The sequence below is a fragment of the Lepidochelys olivacea genome (genome assembly GCF_965140295.1).
Source record: "Lepidochelys olivacea isolate rLepOli2 genome assembly, chromosome: 13".
Classification (NCBI taxonomy): Eukaryota; Metazoa; Chordata; order Testudines; family Cheloniidae; genus Lepidochelys; species Lepidochelys olivacea.
Genome location: NC_140423.1, coordinates 11,349,063 through 11,371,899, shown reverse-complemented (window position 1 = coordinate 11,371,899; position 22,837 = coordinate 11,349,063). Strand labels below are relative to the sequence as shown.

Sequence of the window (22,837 nt, the reverse complement as noted above, 5' to 3'; positions counted from 1 at the left end):
GAGTGTTAGCAGTTGGCTGTGTGGGAAAGTCGTACTGGTATGAGCTAAGATGTGAATTTAAACCAATATAATTTTAGCAGTATAACCCTGCCATGTGGACACTCTTACTTTGGCATAAGAGAGGCTTTTTTCAGTTTATCTTACATCACTTGAAAAGGAGTTTAAACTAATCTGAACAAAAAGAAAAGGAGTACTTGTGGCACCTTAGAGACTAACCAATTTATTTGAGCATAAACTTCCGTGAGCTACAGCTCACTTCATCGGATGCATACTGTGGAAACTGCAGAAGACATCTGAACAAGGCGCTCATTCCAGAATAAGAGCCTCCACATGAGTGTTATACCCATGTAACTATAGTGGTTTAACAGTATTGGTAAGACTTTCCCATGTAGACAAGGCCGTAGTCAAAGTTGATAGATTCAAGAAAGGAGAGTTGGTCACTAGGGAATAAGATACGAAGAGGAAAATTCTGCCTTTCCTTCCACAAGGGTGACTTCCCCTGAACCAATGCTATGAAGAGAAACACTGAGAGAAGCTCATGCAGTGAAGGGAATGACAAGGGCCAGGTTTTCAAAGAGGATGTACCCACAAAACAATGCATTTACCTCATGCTACAGTGAAAACCATCGCCAGAAGACAAAAAAAAAAGGACCTGCTGACATGTTAAATTGTTTATAGCAGCAATAAAAACTTTCTGCTGAACTTCCCCCTCCTTATCCCTCTGGGAGAGGGAGCGCAGCACTCCATCGGGGCACAGGAGCCCACTGCTGCCACCCTGAAATGGAGCATGATAAGCCCAAGAAGAGCAGGCCATAAATTGCAGGCAGCCTGGATTTTAAAGCTGTCCTCCCCAGACTGAATCCCTGATACTGTAATCTGCTCTCAGGTGTGGCAACCTGGGCAGGGGAGGCTTCAAACTGCAACCAGCTCCAACCAGGGAGGTGAATCAAGCCCTAAGAGCTCTGCATCTGTGCAAATCTGATCTCACTGGTAATTGCTGCCCATATCTGCATGGGAACAAATTTTCTAGGGGAAGTCAATGGAGTTGTGCTTGTTTAAACCAGAAGGGAATTTAGATTCTCTGTGTGTTTTCCACAGGCTTCTTAATGCCTCAGTGAGCTATTGCTGGGGACCAAGTCCAAAGAGGATTGTTCTCCCCTGATATTTGCTCACCTCTAGTCCAAACTTATAGAAACTATAGTTGATAAAGTATTTGATGCAGCTGAGTAACCCATCATCCAGGTGCTCTCGGGTGATGGTATCAAAAATGATCCCCGTAACAGGTGGTGTCAGCTGGTTTTGAGTCCGGTAGAAGAGCTGGTGGTGATGCACAGTCACTTCTATTACCATTAATGCCAAGATGCTGAGATGGTTCTGCAAGGGCAGAATGAAATGGCCCAGATGTTAATGGCATCCTAAATGCAATATTGAGCAACCCACACTGAGAAGGGCAAACGGCAGGGCAAATGGAGCTTACAACAACTAAGCTGCTGTTCTGAGCTGTGTCTTGTCCATTACATTGGATGCCAGGGACTCTGCTTTTCCTCTATTCTGTAAAGTGCCAGGTACATTTACAGCACTATATAAAAATGTCTCATGCGAATAATAAGTGCTATGAGACATGAATGAGAAATGCTTCTTTTCTCTCCTGGAACATTGCAACATGCTGTCTTGGGAAAGAGTCTCCCATGGACTTCTCTCCCATAATACTGGAGTAGTAGCTAAGCTGGATACAGACCAGTGGCAATTTCAAGGGATAAGCTGTTCCTTGAGACCAACAATAATGACTCTTGAAGGTATGAAGAACATTTATTGGTGTCTCATCAGCTGCTGAAGCAGAATGAGAAGACAACCAAGTACAGCAGAATGGCTGAGAAAACCACCTCCTTTTCTTTGATCTCCTCTCTTCCATTTATCCTGTCATCTTTTTTTATCACATCTTCTCATTAAGATCTAACCAGAATTTATTTTAAAAAAATTTTCAGATTCCCATGTTGCTCCCTCTTCCTATTTCAAGCTCCTCTTTCTGCTTGTGCATGTCAAAGTCTGACATATCAGCAGGGGGTTTGTGCTGAGTGAAGCTGCTGATTACCCCAGTTACTCTAGTTAGTAACAGTGACATCAGACAGCCAATAAGAATCCTACCTTCAAGCAGGGTAAAACATTGTCACCGCACTTCTGTAACCCTCCACACCAATCGGCAGGATCAACAGGAGCAACGTACAACGCTGATTTCTGCAACAGCTCGTCCAGGCTGTCATGATAGTAGGTTCTGTTCTGGTACAGTCCCTATGGAATGAAGCATGTTTGTCTGAAATACACTCTCAGAAACTAACCCCTTCAATAATAGGGGTAAGCACAAGTTCTAATAGCTCCCTACTGTGTTTAAAGTTTATTTATTTATATCCAGTATGTAATGCACACAAATGGAACAGATGCCTTCTAATTTAGCTTTTGTGGTAGGCATGGATAATTTTCTATTCCAAAAACTTCACCTAAGAGTGCTTGGTTTATTTCTTGCTTGGCAACACTTCTATGTGCATAGCTATCATTTATACATCTTTTAATTTTATAAGCCTCCTGACAATTCATTTCTTTGTGCCCAGTAAGTAACATGAGAGAGAAGTGATTGAGTAAAGGAAATTAAGTTCCTTAGTGTACTTTGACCTACTACTACTGACTGCTTGCTGGCTGGTCACAGATCTTTGCTGAGTGCGATGTACTAAGAACCCCATCCCCTCCCTAGGCTTCAGAGCCTGAACTCTAATCTGAGATGCAATATCAAAGCACCGCCTATACAGCTAATTTTAGAGGGCCAGAGTGAGCCTCACTGGTCAGAGTCTGTCGACCCAGGCTGGGAGGTTCGCTTTTGCTCACTCAAAATGCTATGCTAGATATATCACAAGTGGTTGCACAATCAGGACCCAAGTTCTTTAGAATGCTCACCTGCATACAGTTTGAGGAGTAGTCATGCGGCCTGACGAATTTCAACTGGTACATCATTTTACAGATAACCATCACACAGGACCAAACTGTGCAGATCTTTGATGCATGAGGGCGGAGCTTGGGATAGGGCAGGGCAAACACCCAAAGGATGAAGAAAGGGTAATTCATCAAAGATACCTAAAATCATTGCAGGAAAAAAATCAGTTGTTTCACTGTAACTTACCTCTTTGCCGGTGTGTTTGTGGGTTGAGGAATTCAGCTTGTGGTATTTGCAACACAATACGGAATAACAGATATACTATTAAATAAAGCAAAAGACTATTTGAGGAAAAAATATGCCCTGATGGTTTGGGATGACAAGTAATACTGCTGGGCAGAAAGGTCCTTTCCTGATGTTTAGAAAATCTTGTCTTATGTAAATGTAGTAAGTGATATGTTTTCATTTACATTTTTCTCTTACTGATATTTAAGGATGACTTTTGACCTTGCAAGGGACTAAGTGACATTTAGGTCACTGTTATGTAGTTTCCTAGCTCTGTAAAATTTGATGTCTACAGTTTGCACAGACAGATTCATGAAAAACATTTATGAAAACCTGGATCTTAACAGAAACAAACAGGAACAATTTGGGTTCTGAGGAAGCCCTGTCTAACTAGCTATTTGCACATGCATTTAACTATGAAATCTTGGGTCTGACTTACATAAGCCACCTGAGTCTCAACTAAGGTTTATTCTGATGGCTGCAGGGAGGAAAGGAAACTTTGCTTAGCAAACCGAGAAGAAAACCAAGTAGGATCTAGTATGGCATATCACATGATAAAAATTCTAAAACAAGTCAGATGGTGCCCCACATCTAGGCACAATAGCAGTCCCTGTGCTCTCCTGAATTCAAATAAACTTAACTAAAGGGGCAGGGAAGAATAGGGTCGAAGTGAGGCCATGGCTCTGTGTCATCCACCACAGAAGTTAGCAGAGCTGTTCATCATCAGATGAGAGTTCATGCTACACCTTCTTTAAGGGTGGCATGCTGGCTGCACTCCCCAGGAGACCTTGGAGGCAGTGTGCAAGCTGGCACATTAAAGGCACAGTGAAGCCTTGTAGCAGGTTGGCAGACTCTCTAGAACTCTACATATAAATGAACCCTTTATGAAGGTGCATTGGAATTTATAGCAGAGAAGTACCAGCATGTCGATTCAGTCAGGTCCATCTAGAATATACAGAAGTGTTTAGAACCTTTCAAGAAGCAGAGGAAACTAGGGAATGGGGGAGAGGTGTTGGATGTAAAACCCTAAAAACAGCCAGCTTGCAGAGATCATTTAGATTGAGGTTTGTTTGGTTGCTTGACTTAACAATAAAGCCAAACTCCAGGAAGCTGCTCAGGTTGGACAACATGCAGCGTGTGTAGACCTCATTAGAAGCAGGAACAAACCCCCACTAATATACATTTCTATGTACTTAGAGGATTACAGTTACTGGCCTAAAATACAAACATAACTGGCCATGGCTGCTGATTTGGAGGAGATCTGAGTCTCTTGTAGCACCAGGAAAGGTGTTTGCAGAAAACAAATGATATTTTCAGGATCTTCATATTATTCACCAACCTCCTGGAGCGTGATCCAGATGACCCAAGTGGAAACAATTTTAAGGATGTGCAGCTCTAGGACTCTCCAGGCTAACACCTGAGTTTTATGAAACCTTTCCAAAAGCTGCAGGAGAACAGAAGCCAACTTGTCGATCACCAGGCTCCACTTATTAGGCCCTCCCACTAAGAAAAGAAAAGTGCTGGGTTAGTGCTTTAAAATCACTTTTAAAGATGATTTTGGAGACAGAACAATAGAAATCCTTTACTATTTTTACTGCTTTGTCAAATGATTTGTCAGCTATATCTTCATACTCCACATCAGAGTAAGGAAGGAAGAATTCAGGGGCGGCAGTATTGTGGTGGAGAAATATGGGATTAAACAGGTCAACAATAGCTCATACATGGAGAGCTATTCCTTCCTCTGGCTTTGGTGACTATTTTGTATTGGCACAATTAAGCTTTAAGAAATAAGCTGTGAATTCCACTGTATCACAGTTCCTGCTAGAGCAAAATCAGGTTAGGAATAAAGAACAAAGCAAAATTGTATTTGGGGCCTAGATCCAAAAAAACTATATATCCACCATGCTTTATATCTCCATACTCACTAATCATTATTGCTTCCTATCACCTTTGTGTTTAGGGAGGACAAGGACTGCAAGTATCGTCAGCCCTTGGGCAGGAATCCCACTGCCATACACCTACAATGCCTGAAGTCAACCCCTAGAATAAGAATACTCAAGTACTTGCCGATAAACTACATAGTATTGGCTTTGCTCCATGTAAAAAAAAAAAAAAAAAAAAAAAAAAAATCATTCAACCAATGCTGCAATATCATATCACCTGATTTCTCCTGCTGAGCCCCTCCCAGGGGTTCATCCACTGTTGTCTTCTCTATCTTGTCCAAGGTGGTTTGATTTTCACCATGCAGTTCATTGGCTGCGAGCCTGTTGGGAACACAAGAAAGTTGCTAATGCCAGACAACTTAGACATTGATCCCTTTACCTTGTGGTGTTAAAGAGAGTTAGACATATGCTGATATTACACAAATTGTGATCCATTTTTAATTGTCTGCAACTAAACTGAAAGGGAACAGAATACAAAGTTGAAGTATACACCTGTGATATGTATAATTTATGGGTGGGATTTTCAAATGAGCTCATGGTTTGCCTCGCTCTGATTAAAATCAAGCGGTAGAACTCCCACTGAATTTAACAGGAGCAGAACTGAACCAAAGCTGAGCAAGTTTGAAAATCCCACCCTATTATGTTTGTAAATAATACTGCTGTGTTGTGAGCCTGGGGTCTAAACTAAAGCAAACAAATCTCATGTTAATCCATTTTTTAAAAAACCTGTCTCCACTATCTTCTTAGACATGCTATGACAGCGCTGCATATCGGGAACAAGTGTTCCCAATGTCAGATTGCTAAGTACAAACTATACTAGTTGGTTCTACTATAAATTCATGGAGAAGTAACACAAGTAAATCCATTTACTTCTAATCAGAGCTACACCTATGTGTCATCCAGGCATCAAGAGCAAAATAGACTCCAATGAAGCATACAGAGAAATGCATTCCTCAGTGTCCTTTCATTCTCACCTGTTTTGCAGTTTCCAAATACTTTCTTTAAGCCTGAAAATTAAAAGCAGGAAAAATATAACATCCACATATTGAATTTTATCTGTCTAGTTTTCTACAAGTACTAATATGAATCCCTTACAGATTTATGGAGTCTTTCATCCCAACAGACCCACAGCAATTCACAAATTTATATATGGCCACGTTCATACAGTATCCCTGGTTATTAATAGGAATAACCTATTATTCCTATTATAGGTTATAGGTTCAGCACCTACCACTCGAGCTATCAGTAAGCAGCTAACAGAAAGCAGCCAGTGATTATCCTTGCTGGGGAGAACCATTAGAGAGAGAGAATTCAACACACAAACAAGTGTTTTGAACCTACACTGCACCAACTACAGTGCATCCATCTTGAGTGAGGAAAGCAGCAAACTTGTACACAGAATACTGCCCTATAATACAGGAAAGAAAATGTTGGCCAGGACATGTATGGGAAGGTTATTGATGGCCTATTCCCTGTTTCTCCTTCCCCTCTCCATCAGTGACCTATTTTACTATCCTTGCTGAGCTCCATTGTGTGTTGTCCTACAGCAGAAGGAACGACAATCAAAATAACGGTGTTGGATATAGTTAAAAAGAAAATGTTTGGAAAAGGGTGAAGAAATTAAATGAACTCACATGTCAGCCAAGAGATACACCTGAGTTTCAGTTTTCTTTTTACTAGAGAGAAAATATAGCATAAAGTCAACATATGTTCTCTTTAGCACATGGCTGACAGGATGTGCCTCATCCTCCCACATTATCTTCTGCATCACAATGAGGTTCAGCACTAGTACCTTCCTTTCCAAAAATCCCTCCAAAAATAAGATGAGACCAATATTTCTGACATTATACAGAGTTCAATTTTCAAAGCTGGGTTACTAAATCAGGGAATGCATTTGTGCTTCTGGGTGCTCAAACTAACACCTAGGCACCTAACACATGTTTCAAGGATCTTTTTTGCATTTATGGGAATCCTCATGGGCATGGGGCTCCATGTTGGCATGGCCTAATGCAGGATTAAGGTTTTGGGCACCCAAGTTTGAAAATTGGGCCCTTTCTCTGTTAGGAACATTTACCTATGTTGCAAGCTACGTGTGGCAATGGTTCAGTGTGAAACTCATCTTCAGTAGAGCAATGTGCTCAGTGTTGCTCCCATTGAAATCAATAACAAAACTAACCAGAATTTCAGTGGGAGCAGGCTCTTTATGTACGTATCATATTTATTGGCATATTTCTATTATCCCCACCCCCTCCATTCAGGGGGAAAAAAACACACAATATTTATTATCCAAAGAAAATCAACATGGAATATTTTAGGTATAATAGGAGTCATTATAATTCATTAAGGGAAAGGAACACATTAATGTATTTCCACTAATAAGATTTCCATGAAAATTCCTGCCAATATTTTAGAAAGTAAGGAAAGCTTATGTTGTTCTCTTCTTGTCTGACTCTTATTTTGAGGCAAATTTTCAAACAAGGTTTCCATACCAATGCACCCAGAAAGCCCCAGAATTTTGCATGGAAAGAGGAATTTTTGAATGCAAAAGTGGGATTACTGTTCACACCTCTTTATGGGCACAACCACTGTGCATGGCTTTAAAAATTTGGCCTATTATGTTTAAAAGACCAGATTTCAAATAAGTGAGGCATAGTAATTGCACATTCATATATGTGACCAGTGTGTATGTGAAATTCCCCCAGCTGAGTAAGTGCAGGACAAATTATCACTATTAAGTATTTATTTCTGGAGGTACCATTTTGTATGTGCAGCTGTAATAAAAGCATGCACCGATTAGACTTGCTGTAATTGCCAGCCTAACTTATCTGTAAAGTGCCTTTGTTCCTCCATGTGCATCAGAAAACCAATATAAATTCTTGTAAATATATAAACTGTAAAGCACTTTCAAGTCTCATTTTCCAGCTGATAACGCTTCGGTAAGGACATGCTCACATGCTTGGCAGTTTACCAATGTGCAGATCTGGTCACATACCTGCCAAAAGTACATTCATGCTTGATGGGAATGTTACTCAGGTCAGTGATCTTCAGAAAATCCTCACTAAAGTAATGAAGCTGAAGGATGCAGGCCAGGAGAAAAGTGGAAGGAAGCAGAATCTTAGCAAACAGTTCTACTGTGTCATACTGTTCAAGACCCAGGTCTTTTAACCTGTCAGGTAAAAAGGAAAAAGCCTTTCACAGGTCAGCCTTATTAACTAAGGGACAAATTTCTAGTAAGGATACAGAGAAAGGTTACTCTAGAATATAGTGAGGTAGCTAGTTATATGAAGCTACTATATAATAGACTGATCTCAGTTTTAATGAGCATCAAAGAGATTCTTCATTGAGGCTTTCTGGATGCAGAGAGACCATATAGTTCTCTCTAGATCTCAAGATTTCAGAAGACTGATGGAGCCTTGTGCTACCAGTCATGGTCTTCCTAAATCCTTTCCTGGATTCTGAAGTCATGGCAGGGGCTATTCACTACACTTCATCTACAGAGATACACCCTTTTATTTTCAATGTTATCTTGAGTTCACATAAAGAACCCTGTTGTCTTTTTCGAGCACAGAATGTTATTCCCAAATTTCCTTCCTGCTGTCTCTCTCTTTCTCTAACCTCAGGAAAGATCCAAGTCCAACTTTGTGTGGGGGAATAAACTCCATTGATCTTAGAAAATCTACCACTATGTGGCTACAATTACTGTGAAAACCCTCAAACTATTTAACCAAACAAAGTACAGAGTCTTTCCAGAAAAGCTGGCTACAATATTTTCAAGCTAACATCAGCAATAGTTCCCAAAAGAAAAAAAGATGATGAGTCCCTCAAGCAAGCCTGGGGTTTGTATTTCAGCAAGTCACCCATTGTGGTTTGTTTGGGTTATACCCTACATCCTCCTGCCTTAGCCACATCATTGAAAATACAGAAACCACTGGGAGCTGTTGTACATTCCCATAAAGAAAATAGGGTAACACACCCTCACTGCACTATTAATCTCATAATAATGCTGTGAATTTATTGGGCTTTATCAAGGGAAGTGCTGAGGTACTCAGCTCACACTGAAATCAGAGGAGGCACTTAGCACCTTATAGGACTGGACCCATACTAGTCCTTTCATCCATGCACCTCAGTGTGGCGACAATCATTAACTAATACAACATAGCTCAAATTTACTGACATTCCAGGCACATACTTACTAACCTTAACAGGCTTTTAGGCACTGATCCAAAGCTTGCTGAAGTCAAAGGGAGTCTTTCCATAGGCTTTGGAATCAGGCTGTTGGGGATGGGATGGGCTCACAGGATGTGATAAGGGAGGTTGTAATTTAATTGCGCTATAAAGGAGTGATGGGGTAGGAATTATGATTGAATGGTGATCAGTGTAACAGTGTGTATGAGCTCTTTAAAAACAGGTCTACTGGCCTGTAGGGCATGCTGGAAAAGAGGACCTGGTTTATAAACCCTTTTGTCCCTCATCCCAGAGAGGTTTTGAGAAGAGTGGTAGCTGCTGGTGGATTTCTCCAGGACAGACCTAGGAACTGAGCAAAGGTATCTGAGAAAGGTCTTGGGGCTGGGTAAAGATGAAAACCTTTGGCAAAGGAGTTTTTTTAGGGCTTTGCCTAGAGTTTTCTTCTTCTGGGTGAAGTGACCAGAGTTGTGTCTTCCTGCTGAGGAGGGGGGAGGGGAAGGAAGGAAGCCCCACATTCCCCACTTCAGCGGAGGGAGCCTGTGATCAAGTAGCCAAGGATCCACCCAGGGACTGTGTATTTTGGGCCTTCTTTTCTTTGTTTATGGCTTTTTTACATCAGCCTCTAGGGTGGAAATGCCTCGGTGAAGAAACCCGATGAGGAGGCAGTGTGTATAGTGAACTCTTGTAGTCAGGCTGCCCAGTTGTTTACTTGGGACTTTGGATATCCTGCAAGGGGTTGCCTTGTAAGTTTGGCTAAAGGGCTAAAATGTCCACACCCATCGGGTACTGATCCTGAAGGGAATCTAAGGCAGCAGCTATACCTGATGATGGAGAGATAAGAACCAGCTACTATTAGCAATGGATGTTAGTGGCTTCATGTAACTGTTGGGGTGGGGGACACATAGTGTGTCGAGTGATCCAAGAGCCAGATACTGATATCTTTACTCATGCTGTGTGACTCACACTTACTTTGAGTTCTCTACTGAGAAATCAGTAGCTATCCTTAAGGAGTCAGGGGGCATTTGGAGTAAGGGTACCTGAATAACCAGTCTACACTGTGAAAATGATTCTTTCAGCCTTGAAAAATTCCTCCTCTCATCTTACCTGGGGTGAATAATTTTTGGATGGGCCAATAAATGTTCATTTATTCCCCATCATGGTCATCGTCATGCTTAATGCAGGTGAGCAGATTCTGAGGCAGATCCTCATTGGCAAAGTTCCATTAATGTCAATAGCACTATTTGTGGTATAGGGCACTATTCAGGGTGAGTGAGCATATCACAGTCTGGTCTATAATCTCTGTGTTGTCTATTAGACTGTAAGGTCTTTGGGGTAGGGACTGTAGCTTGATATGTTTGTATACTACCTAGCACAGTGGGCCCTAATCTAGGGTTGATGCCTCAAAACGCTACCATAATACATATAAATAATATAGATTCCTAGATAAAATGAGTGAAATAGGATTTCCAGGAGGATAATTTTGTTTCATTTCTTTAAAATATAATTAGAGTCCTTACCCCTCCTCTGACAGTCCCAAAGTCAGGAGCAAGGACCCAGAAATGGTTTTGAATTGGTAGGCGTACACAGCAATGAGGACCACCATTGAATAAGAGACAACAGTGAGCCAAAAATACTTCAGAATTCGTCTCCACCACTCATAGTGAACCTGAAACCAAATGCATCTCAGATTAGATGAACCTCAGTTTGTTAAGTAAACTGAAGACAGCCCACTGACAGCATCTAGGTCAAATCCCCTCTCCTATCCAAAATGCTAAACTGAGAACTCCTATTGATGAGTCTGGAACATTTGACAAAGTGTGTGTGTGTCTCAAAGGTTTCCCAACAAAATGAGCAGCTTGGATATCTAGTCTATTTGAGACAGTCATTTCAATTCAAATTGAATGGTAGCCATAGCAAATGAGAAGCTTCATAGACTAAGGACAAAATATAGGCCAGTAGCTATATCAAGATAATCATACTGTAGGCAAAGCAGGATACAAAAGGGCAAATCCATAGCTGGTGCAAATTGTCATAGCTGCATTGAAGTCAATCGAGCTATGACAATTTACACCAGCTGTGGATCTGCCCTGCAGGAAACAAAGTGGAGAGTGTGAGAACTTTAAATTCCAGGTTGCTTACCTGATATAAAGCTACACAGAACAGAAAGAGCATAATGTACAAAATTTTGTAGACCACTACTTTGCCATTGAAACTGACAATGAAAAACATGGCAGCGCAGAAATAGATCCAGTATTTAACCAGCATTCCTTTAATCAGAGAGCCAAATATTTCCAGCAGAGGATTGTGCGGGATTTCCCTTTCTGTAAAAAGAGGAATGCAAATCTGTCAGGTGTGACACTAGGATGTGCTTGGCTATTGTAACATTCTAATACCTTTATTAACATTCTACATTCCTAGGCTAGCAAATATCTATCCTAATGTGTTTAATGTCCCATGTTAAACTATGTCACAGACTTAGATTGCAACTGTGTCATATACTTAGATTTTTGGGGCAGGGACCAACTTTTTTGTTCTGTGTTTGTACAGCACCTCACACAGTGGGGTTCTGGCCCAGGACTGGGGCTAAAGTAAGCAACAATGCTAAAGTAAGACAAATAAATAATATAGCAATATAATGTATTGCTAATATAGTAATAATATTGCAATGGCTTCCTGGGCCCTATTAGGGCTATATTAGGGCTTGTTAAATGACCTAATACATCAAGAGATTTGGCATCTTCTGTATGGAATCATAGACTATCAGGGTTGGAAGAGACCTCAGGAGGTCATCTAGTCCAACCCCCTGCTCAAAGCAGGACCAATCCCCAATTTTTGCCCTAGATCCCTAAATGGCCTCCTCAAGGATTGAGCTCATAATCCTGGGTTTAGCAGGCCAATGCTCAAACCACTGAGCTATCCCTCCCCCGCAATGGTGACTCATAGGAACAACGGTGATGGGGAGCTCGAACCACAACAGGCAGATGGAGTATCAGGGTGGTCTGATGATATAGTGTTACATTTTCTTACCATTCGCATCCACTGTGACTTCTGTGAGAGTTTCTTGCTTCTCCTCCATATGTCTTTTGATCATATGCTGCCTTAGCAATAGCCAGAACGTGAATGCATAAAAGATCTGCAGTGAAACCACATTTGTGCCTTACTTTTTCATGGAAAGAACCCACATAGAAATGCAAATAACTCCTCTCCCTAGGAATATAGATTCCTAATTCTCTGTCCCAATGAAGTGGAAAAATTAGTAGCACAGTGGGAAAAAGAAAAAGCTGGTCTAGTGCTTAGATTTTACATATGTTTAAATTATAACTAAGGAGCAGAATCTAGGTTGCAAGGTCTTAGGGGTCGCACCTATCTTTTATTATGTGTTTGTATAGCACCTAGCACAGAGGGGTTGATCCCAGGCACTACTGCAGGACAAACTGAGAACAATCATTTGCAAACCAACTTTTTTAGTGATAACATTGTTGCTTTATTTGTTGCCAACTTAATGAGTTTGGCTTAGGCAGAAGGCAAAATGTGGCTTCTGTGACACCATCCCAAATGTTCTTCCTCCCCAACTCTGGTATAAAAACTACACAAGTCCTGAGGTGAAGTATATAAAGAGAAAATAAAACCTCCCTGTGAGGATTTATTAATTCATAGGGATTCTGGTTCACCTTCATTTTCTCTTACACATATTTGATCTTAACTATTTGCCACCACTTCTTGCCTCCACTTCTTGGCCTCTCTTACAAAGTCCATTTTTAACCAACTGAGTATTAACCAATCTCCACAGGCTAGAGATGAGCCTGGATCAAACCCCTGAACTCTGGGAGAGTTTGGACCCAGATCTGAATTTTGCAGCTGGCCTCAATCTGTATAATGCACTGAGACCAAAAACCAAATCGGAACACCCTGAACCTTTCAGCAACTTCAGATATATATCTGGTTCCAAATTTTGTGGCTCAGACTCATCTCTTGCTAACCAGGCACACTGTGCTGAATCAAAGCCTCATAAAAGTCCAAGCAAATTAAGCCAACTTCATCAGGCCCTTTCTGCTTTCACTACCGTTCTTTCAAAGAAATGAATTGGGTTTGATAAGTACATGATGACCACACTGTGTAAATCTCTTGTGACTATCTCTATCGAGTCTGTGAGTCTTTCTCATTTGGTCCCTGATCACAATCTCAATTTTTTTCTCCCAAAATGGAGGCGCAACTTATAAATATGTATTTTCTTGGTTCTTTCCTGTGTCTGCATTACTAGCATTGCAATTAAATGAGAAAACACCAAGGCTGTACCTTAACACCAAGATGCACACATGGGAAAGAATATGGTTTTAAATCAAAGTCAATGAGCACGGAGGTTGGAATTTCAGGAAACAGTTCTTCTTGTGAAATATTGAACCCTACAAAGAAATTGAGGATCACCAGGATATTCCCATAGATGGCAAGGAACGGAGAGCTACGCATGGCATAACGACGCCGGTCACGAACCATCCAAATGATACAAGACCAAATCAGCAGAACAAAAGTCAGCCAGCTGTTGTGGGTGATGCTCCAAACCTGCAAACAAATACATCTAAGTGAAAGAATGCTGCTGTTTAAATCTTAATGAAGCTAAAATCAGGGATAGCTGAAAAGCAAGAGGCGTATTACCAGCTTCAGTCTTTAATTTTGCACTCCACTTTGGCACATGCCCCTGTGGCCACAAAAGTGAACATATTTCTATTTCCTGTCCCGCTATCATGCGGCTGGACAACCAGCAGCCTGATTTGCACCCAGGTGCAGGTTCTCTGCATGTAACACAGGTACATGCACTCATCTGTGCAAAGGTGGACACAAAACGGTAGGGCCAGTTTGAGATTAGCTGAAAATTTAGCCCAAAGTGCACTGCCCATTACAAAATCAGAGTAGATAGGATTTCTTATGACCAGATATGCGTTTTCTATTTGTGTTCTTCATTGCAATGGCAAGGGGAGAATATTCTCAGAGCTTGCTCGGAAAGTGAATTTGCTGTGGATTTACTATGTAGCAGATCAGAATCCACTCATTGCTGTATTACTCCTTACTAACATTTTACTCTGCAATGGGCAGTGCTGATCTATTCACCATTCCTGATTCTACAACACATTCCACATGCACAATATATGCAGAATTTTGTTGGGCTTCATGAAAGTAGTGCAGAATATGAAGCCTTGCCCTAGAAGAAAGCAGTGAATCCGTTTCTTACAAGGTTTTGAGACACTCTACAATGTTTTCCAATGAATGTATTCCACGCTATAACAAGCTCTTTAGGAAGGCAAATGGAAAACAGAAAATGACAAGAAGGTAGAAAAAAGAGTTCCATCAACTCCATATCTTACCATCATGGCAATCAGTGCACTGACATAACTTTGATTCATAATGAACTGCCCTAGTACTGCCATACTGCTAGTCCCATCCCCATCAGCGTCTGCATTTTCAGGGCAGGTGCTATCCTCTGTAAGAAATGTAAAGTGTATAGATAAGGTGATTGAAAGGTCTCTAGTACAAAGCTGAGCCCTTATTTTGAGAATTGATGGTATTCTGTATCCTTTAGAAGTCTTGTCTTAGGGGTGTGTGTTTTGTGACTGCACTTAAGGAGGTATGCGTGCAACTCCCCTGAACTCTGGAAGGAGTTGACCATACCTCCACAGATACTGTGTAGAAAATATACCTCCGAAATAATCAATATTAAATGGATGGAGATAAATTCTTGCTTTACATGTGCAAATATAACTGCCCGTAACGCAAACTCATTTACCTGCAGCTTTTGCCTTGCTGCAGGTATCATCTAATGCACAAGACTCCTTGGCCTCACCCACCGAGGATGCTGCATTCCACACCTCATTCAAAAATTAGCTTGTTTTCCAAGATGGCAGTGACAGAGCCAGCTGTAGAAGGAGGAGCCTGGTCTACCTGTATAACCTCGATCAGAAAAATGTACTGGGAGATGCTGTGAGTATGACAAATGCAGAATGAAATCAAATTCTTTCTTTCCTAGTCTTCTTGGTGCTGCCTGCTTTCCAAGATGATAGATGCCTACTACACTTCATGGTTTGTGTGTCATGCTTTTTCATGCAATGATTCAAACATCACTTTGAGATGTACAGTACCTGAGAGAGGAGCGCTGTGTCCTTCACTGGTGTCCGCACTGGCTGTGAGGCTCCTGCCATGTTCACACTGTAAAAGGGGCGTGTCCTGCCAGCTTCCATTTGAAAAATAAGCCACCTAGAAAAGGAAATAGAATAGTGTTTCTCCTGCCTATCTTTTCTACAGACACTGTGCCATGCATTAGTCTAGGATGCTGGTGTGACAGATTTGGAGCTACTCTGTAATTGATGAATACTGTATGTTGACCTGGCTATTGGGATGTTTATTGTATGACTATACTGGGGACTAACAGGAGACTGGCAGTGGGGAAGCAAGAAGGGAAAGAATGGCTCAAGATAAGCCACTTCGCAGCAAACACCTGAGAGTTTTTAAGAGAAAAAGCCAGGACAGGAAAAGTCCTGCAAACATAGGAGGTCAAAAGGTCAAACATAGGAGGTCAAACATAGGAGGCGGTTTGGGAGAACCAGACTAAGATGGAGGCACAGTGAGGTATCTGAAGAAGTTACACCTGCATAGATTACCACTGGGAGATGATACGTTTTTAAGTAAGAGATGAATGTGGACTGTTTGGTTGGTTAAAATCCTTTGTTCCTACTGTTAGAATAAACAATATGTGGTTTTCAGAAGGCTGTCTGAGCACAGCGTTCACCACTAGTCAGACTCCCAAAGGGAAGAACTGCAGGGGCCCAAATTCAGTAAGATTTCATGTAACTATGTAAGACCAGTTGATGCATAGGGTACTGTATCCCAGGGCCCAGCCTAAGAGTGGAAGAATTGCAATAGTCCACGCTGGGGCAGGAAAAGGCACAAGGCCTGACACCTGAAGGAGTGTACTCAGAGACCAGAAAGGAGACAGAGATGCAACTAGCCCTATAAATGTCACAGCTGGTTTCCAGAGTGCACCAAGAAAACAGTGAAGCGAAGTGACTGCACCCAATGTGGTGTCTATGGGAGTTCTTAGATGCTCAGCAGTCTCGGCAATCCAGCCACTTACTGAGGTGTCTAATTACGGATTTAAGGGCCTACCTTTAGGCATTCACTGGTGAAAATGTTGGCCCTTCGTACAAAACCCAAATTCTGAACCATTAATATCCCCTGTAACAGTTGCAGAAACCGTCTTAAGATAGCCATTACCCTTTTCTTCTCATTCTTTGCCATCCAGAGCATGGTGTCCACCTCCAACTTACTCTGCTCTTCTGGTGGTGACTGGATGCCCTCTTCACATTCCTGTATTAAAGGAAATATAACAGACAGATGTCACACCACCTCTGGATACAGCTACATGCTATCCAATGCAATGGTTACGGCACTGTTACTGGCTATCACCCTTATTATATTCCATGGACATGATCCAGTTGGGAACTGGAACAGCAGACATGGCCTGTTTTCACATTTGTGCAGTGCACAGGACAAGAGGGATGAATATTTAAAGAACTTCTTGCCAGGCCTCCCTCATAAATTCCAGGGGGGGAATGGAGAAAGCATATGGAAAGACAGATTTTTTTCTTGATTTCTCTCTTGAATATGGCTGTATTTAATTATGGTGCCATTTGTGATCTGTCCTGTCCATTCTGCACTTTGACCCATGCATTACCTTAGGACTCAGAGCCCAATGCTGTAGCAACAGGACCAGTGAATAATACAATACAAGCAGCAAAAGAGGATTTAAAAACACAGGCCAGCTTAATCCAGAATGAATCTGCAGCTTCCAGATTTCTGTGGTGTTTGTCTTGATAAGCGCTACCATCCCCAGGAACCTGGAGAAACAAAAGTTGGAGACAGTGCTAACACTGGTTGTGTTCTATAATTTTTACTATTGCTGTTTTATTATTTAGAATTTTTAAGAATAGTGTCAAATAATACTAAATACTTTACTACTAAAAATAAGATCTCACTGATCATCCTCATTTTTATTGTTCTGTCAAACTGCCTTTATTTGCAACTCAGAGTAATTATTAAAGAGACCATGACAAATTCCTGATGCACCCTAGTGGTTAGAGAAATCGACTGGGCATGAGTCCTCAAGTGACCTCCTGGCCCACTGAGGTCAACAGCAAAACTCCCATTGACTTCAATTGGGCCAGGATTTTTCTGGATTACATTCTATTCTCCTGCCACAGTTTTCCTGTGTGACTTTGGGGAAGTTATTTAGCCTCAACTCCTCCATTTATAAAATGGAGATGATGATGATAAAACACAGAAGACTTGTGGCTTAGTTAATGTTTATAAATTGCTATGAACTCCTCCGATAAAAGGTACTAGGCAACAGCAAAGTAACGGAAGTCCTAAAAGCTTAAAAGAAAAAATGTTCCCTACAGATCTCTCTCCTTGGGAAATGTTGATATGTTACTTGTTTTTATACTGCCTCAGTGGGTCAACTTAGGATCTTTCGTATATATTTCAATTCTGCCTTTAGAACAGTTTATTTAAAAGTATTAACCCTATCCTTTTCTGTATGGAAGCTGACATCTTTACCTGGCATAAATGTCATCAGGAGGAACCAGGTCCTGAAAATATGGCAACTGGTACAGGTAAAGGGCAGCAAGGTGACCTGCACTGAATATAGCCATCATCACACACAAACTGCTGAAGGTGACCACGGTAATGGGACGATGACAAGCCCACCAGGAGCACAAGCCGAGAAAGGTGAAAAAGTAGACTGCAGAAGTCACAGAAGGCAAAATTATACCTGGGGGGAAAAACCGGCCATGAAAGGGCTTCTGTTCCACAGCAAACAGGATACACAGATCAGGCCAAAGTGGCTCCTCAATTGATGGACAGTGACCCCAACTAGTAAGAGAAGCCACTGTGAAAGTGCCATTTATTAATTTCCATATGAATAAATATTAAGCAAGCAGAACACAGTCTCAGGTGATGCCTTCAACCATCTTAACTAACTAGAAAAGAAAATGAGACCCTCACAGTTTTCAGTGGGCCAAGGGACTTGCCCATTGCAGACAAATTCCCCTCTCCAACCTCCAATGAATAGCTGTGTAAAGGTCTCCCTGCAGCTCTGAAAAGGAAATTCTGCCCTATAAGTGATTGCAATTTTGCAACAATAACCTATGACAATAAAGGCTGACAACAACACAACAATGCATAGATCAAACAAAAAAATAACTGGGCAACAGCAAATAACAAGCAATGGAGATGAAAAGGATTGCTTCTAGCTGCTTGTCTTATTTTTCATGCTTTGTTTACGGGATGAAGACTCTTACTTCCTTTTAACCTCCTGCTTTAACATTCTTACCTGCTAAGCCTAATAGAAGAGTTGCTACCACCTTTCCAGCACTTGTCAGGATGGCTTCAAATATGATTTTCAAGCCTGCTAGGAACGTAGTGACTTTCTGAATGAAACCTGGTTTTCGGTCACGTGCCTCTTTTCCCAAATCCTCTTCAGATAAACAGTTGGTCTCTTCCTCATCACTGTCTCCTTCTTCCGTTTCATAGTCCTGTGGAAACAAGAATGTCTAAGCAAGATCCGAGCATGAAAACCAAGTGTTGCCAGACAGATTCCAGGACTATGGTTTACAGCATGGATATGCAGCATTAGGCACAAAAGGCTACTGAAAAACATAATGGCCATGGCACATTTGAGTCCCTAAATACTTCACTGAAACCATACAGTCTGAGGTGTGAGCGCTTGTTCCTGTGATCTCATCAGGCTAGACAGACAGTCATGAATAGGGAGAAAGCAACTCTCATGTCTGAATACATAAGGCAGGACTCACTCCACTGGCTTAGGGAGTGGAATTGTTTCTTTAGTTCCCTGCATAGCGGGCCCACTATGGAGCAGTCATCGGGTTTTGTTTCTGTAAGTGAATGTAATCCAGTGTCCATGTGGCTCCCACACACACAGCCCAATTCATTTTGCCCCAATGTCCAGTGGGTTAGCCTGTTGAAGTCTCTTAATTCATGTAAGAGGATGCTGAACATACCACCTCCTCCTCATCATCCTGCTCCTCCTCATCCTGCTCCTGGTCTTCAGAATGAAGCCGCATTTTGGGAATAAGAGGTTTCACCTGTTTTTTACAAAGCTTTATAACCATGAAGCCAGTGAAAAACATTCCAATGTCAGGAACCAGCAGGCGGATGACATTTCCAGCATCAACTTTGCTGAGCCTGCAGAGTGGAAAGCACATGAGTGAAACATGAGGCTAGTGCTCAGAAATGAGTCTAATTTTTCCAAATGTTCCTGTAATAATTAATCTGAAAACTAATCCCAGAAATGCATCTGTGCATTAAAAAAAGGACCTAAGAATGAAGTGCACTTGGTTATCCTATTGCAATTTGCTTTATTGTAGTTTCAGTATTCCACAGCAGAGTACAATACCACATTATTAAATAGCAGGTAATATTACATTTAGATACTGAGCAGAATTTTTTAAGATGTCTTTTTTTCCACAATTGGCATTGAACATCTGCTGAAATGAAGAAATATAATCTTCAAATCTCTTGATCTTTTATTAGCAGAGCGTGAGCAAACTAAGGGTTTTATTATAAACACAGCTTATAACATTTGCAACATTAAGAAAAGAGTTATTGATACTCGGTATTTACATTTTTTTTTATTGTTTTTTGTTATAAAAGTCAGCCATAGAACACTTGGTCAAAATTACCAGCTCCAGTGGTGTATGTTTTAAGGTCATTTAGTCTGCATCTCTGGTTCAAATGGCGTTAGAATTTGTAGTGTATTTTTTTCAGAGCAAACCGTCAAGCCTGGCAAAGTGGAGACCTCAGTAAAGAAAATTCAATGGATTTTTTTCCCCACACCAATAGGATAGAAAGGTTTTTACAGCTCATTCAGATCAGCAAAAAAAGAGAGATCTCCAATATTAACAGACAATCCCATCTGCAACATCTAAGTGTATATTTAATTGACCATACTTGCTAAATCAACCACTAAAATAATATTGCCCTTATTTTTAAGTATAATACAATAGGACCTAAAGGCCCCAGTCAGAGTCAGGCCCTCTGTGTGCTAGGCACTGTACAAACACGTGATAAGGAGATGGTCCCTACCCTAAAGAACTAATTCTCCCCTTCAAAATGTGCTCACATAGCTTGCAGAAGGATTGTAATTCCCTACAATACTAGGGTTCTCATGTATAATTTGTGCTTTCTTATGGACCTAAACAAATCTGTGATATTATTATTAAGCATTCAATTTTCAGTGTCTACATCTTAAAAGAAGAGACATGCAACTGATATCCTACCTTAGAATTCCAAAATGACCAAGCACATCCTCCCAACCATAGCCTAATGGAAAAGAACAAAGAGACCTGTTTATAAACTGATTCCCTAATGCAGTGGTTCCCAAACTTGTTCTGCTGCTTGTTCAGGGAAAGCCCCTGGTGGGCCGGGCCAGTTTGTTTACCTGCCGCATCCACAGGTTTGGCCAATCACGGCTCCCTGTGGCTGCGGTTCACTGCTCCAGGTCAAAGGGGCTGCTGGAAGCGGCGGCCAGTACGTCCCTCGGCCCGTGCCGCTTCCAGCAGCTCCCATTGGCCTGGAGCAGCAAACCGCGGCCACTGGGAGCCATGATCAGCCAAACCTGAGGATGCGGCAGGTAAACAAACCAGCCTGGCGCACCAGGGGCTTTCCCTGCACAAGTGGCAGAACAAGCTTGGGAACCACTGCCCTAATGTTTTCCAACCCAAACATTCATTCTCATCAATAGGCTTGCGTCTCGCTTTCCTGCCTGCATCCTTTTGAAAAGTAAATCTATAGACAGTGGAAATACTGCATAACATGCAGAACAGTAAAATAGGGAGGGCTTTTGCTATTGTCTTCAGTGAGTGCAGTATAACACCCCAAAACAAGATTCATTGATATGGATCACTTTATACGGCAACAAAACTGGGGTGAAAGGAATATAATCTATTTTACTTTTAAGGACTTTCAAAAGACTTCTAAAGAACATGCTTGCATTATTTGCACAAGCAAAATGCTTCGTCTGCACATGTAAAGCATGTGGGTCAAGATTTCCGAAAGGGACTAGCAATTGTGGGATTTCAGTGGCATTGAAGCACATTTAAATGCATTAGGGGTACCTTTAGGAGCAATGAGAGCTGTATCTGAACTGCAACATTTGGACCCAGGGTTTGTTTCAGCCCAGAGTAGAAATGCAATCAGAGGAGAAGTTGAGATCAATCAAAATCCTTTATAGCTCAGGGGTAATTGGATCCAGGCCCATCTCTAATGATGGCATTCTGCTCCCGTAGATGAATTCCTTGGGCTCTTTACCATAGGATAAATTATTGCAGTGGAAATGAAATTTACCATTAGGTGGCAGATAGTAGAAAGCAATCTGAAACGCCACTTGGATCATAAGGAAAGTGAAGCTGGTGTAATTTATCGCTCTAAGGAACTGCTGTGTGCCTCCTGAAAAATAAAATGCTGGCTTTGTTACGATAGCGCACCAAGAATCCTACGAAACATGACAAGCCAAGGTCCCTGCCCTAAGAACTAACAGACTAAATCAGATGGATACAATGCATGGGGCAACAGCTCCCTGCCCTTCCCAACTGCACTGTGAACAAAAACAATTCCACCCACAGAAAGGCCAAACATCCACCAGCCCAAGGCCCATGAGTGGGGCCATCCCCCAGGACTAATAAATAGAAAGATATACAATTGCAGCTACACTCTTTAAACATCAAATAAAGGAAGTAAATAAGAACTTAGCACAATGTGCCTCTATAGAATTCTACAAGGTGGAATCTACTTATTCAATTAATTTAATTTGTTTTAACACAATATTGATAGTCTAGAACTTGAAGGCGGTCACCTACCTTTCATTGTGACAGCTGTAGGCTTGGGGAACAGTGGAATAAGCAGTAGAAAGATGAGATAGGCCAGAGACAGCCCGTTGTATCTGAACGATATCGCTGTGAAATAATCAAACTGACTTTAACTGAGACATAAACTGGAATAAAAATGAAGCCTATGAATGTATGTGTCATTAACACTGGATCAGTAGAGGAATTTAGATATTTTACTTCAAAGATATCGCTCATTCCCTCTAACTTCTAACCATAAGACTACCCCACTCTTTGGTACAAGAGCCATGATTATGTATTCTGTTATTTTGCTCTGCCTCTTGCTTCTTTGATTTTATTTTTTGCCCCTTGTTATCTCTTCAGTTAATCATTCTCAGATTCATTTTTCTTCTTTGTTACTATTTTAATGGACCCATAATATCCTAGGTGCTCTGCGGACATATAGCAAGATACACTCCCATTCCTAAAGTGCTTACAGTGTAAAGAGACAAACACGGGGGAAAAGAGTTGCTGTTCCAGTGGCTAGGACACTAGCCTTGGACTCAGAAGTTCCTTACTCTGCCACAGACTTCCTGTGTGATCTGGAGCAA

At 41.3% G+C, this 22,837-nt stretch overlaps 1 protein-coding gene across 1 annotated transcript in view; it reads right to left on the bottom strand.

The window, feature by feature from the left end:
- Positions 1 to 22,266, bottom strand: part of LOC311529420 (piezo-type mechanosensitive ion channel component 2-like) — a gene marked incomplete at both ends in the record, with an annotated part of 61,953 nt that extends 39,687 nt beyond the window's left edge. The window contains 22 exons of the mRNA XM_084645395.1: positions 1,174 to 1,374; positions 2,146 to 2,289; positions 2,947 to 3,123; positions 4,548 to 4,711; positions 5,369 to 5,472; positions 6,126 to 6,158; positions 6,786 to 6,827; positions 8,144 to 8,317; positions 10,854 to 11,002; positions 11,476 to 11,657; positions 12,364 to 12,469; positions 13,633 to 13,896; positions 14,697 to 14,812; positions 15,468 to 15,582; positions 16,600 to 16,692; positions 17,060 to 17,222; positions 17,941 to 18,154; positions 18,716 to 18,917; positions 19,404 to 19,587; positions 20,682 to 20,724; positions 21,748 to 21,849; positions 22,260 to 22,266. Coding sequence (XP_084501521.1) covers positions 1,174 to 1,374; positions 2,146 to 2,289; positions 2,947 to 3,123; positions 4,548 to 4,711; positions 5,369 to 5,472; positions 6,126 to 6,158; positions 6,786 to 6,827; positions 8,144 to 8,317; positions 10,854 to 11,002; positions 11,476 to 11,657; positions 12,364 to 12,469; positions 13,633 to 13,896; positions 14,697 to 14,812; positions 15,468 to 15,582; positions 16,600 to 16,692; positions 17,060 to 17,222; positions 17,941 to 18,154; positions 18,716 to 18,917; positions 19,404 to 19,587; positions 20,682 to 20,724; positions 21,748 to 21,849; positions 22,260 to 22,266 — 2,979 coding nt within the window. The remainder of the gene's footprint in view (positions 1 to 1,173; positions 1,375 to 2,145; positions 2,290 to 2,946; positions 3,124 to 4,547; positions 4,712 to 5,368; positions 5,473 to 6,125; positions 6,159 to 6,785; positions 6,828 to 8,143; positions 8,318 to 10,853; positions 11,003 to 11,475; positions 11,658 to 12,363; positions 12,470 to 13,632; positions 13,897 to 14,696; positions 14,813 to 15,467; positions 15,583 to 16,599; positions 16,693 to 17,059; positions 17,223 to 17,940; positions 18,155 to 18,715; positions 18,918 to 19,403; positions 19,588 to 20,681; positions 20,725 to 21,747; positions 21,850 to 22,259) is intronic.
- Between the last annotated feature and the right edge of the window lie 571 nt (positions 22,267 to 22,837).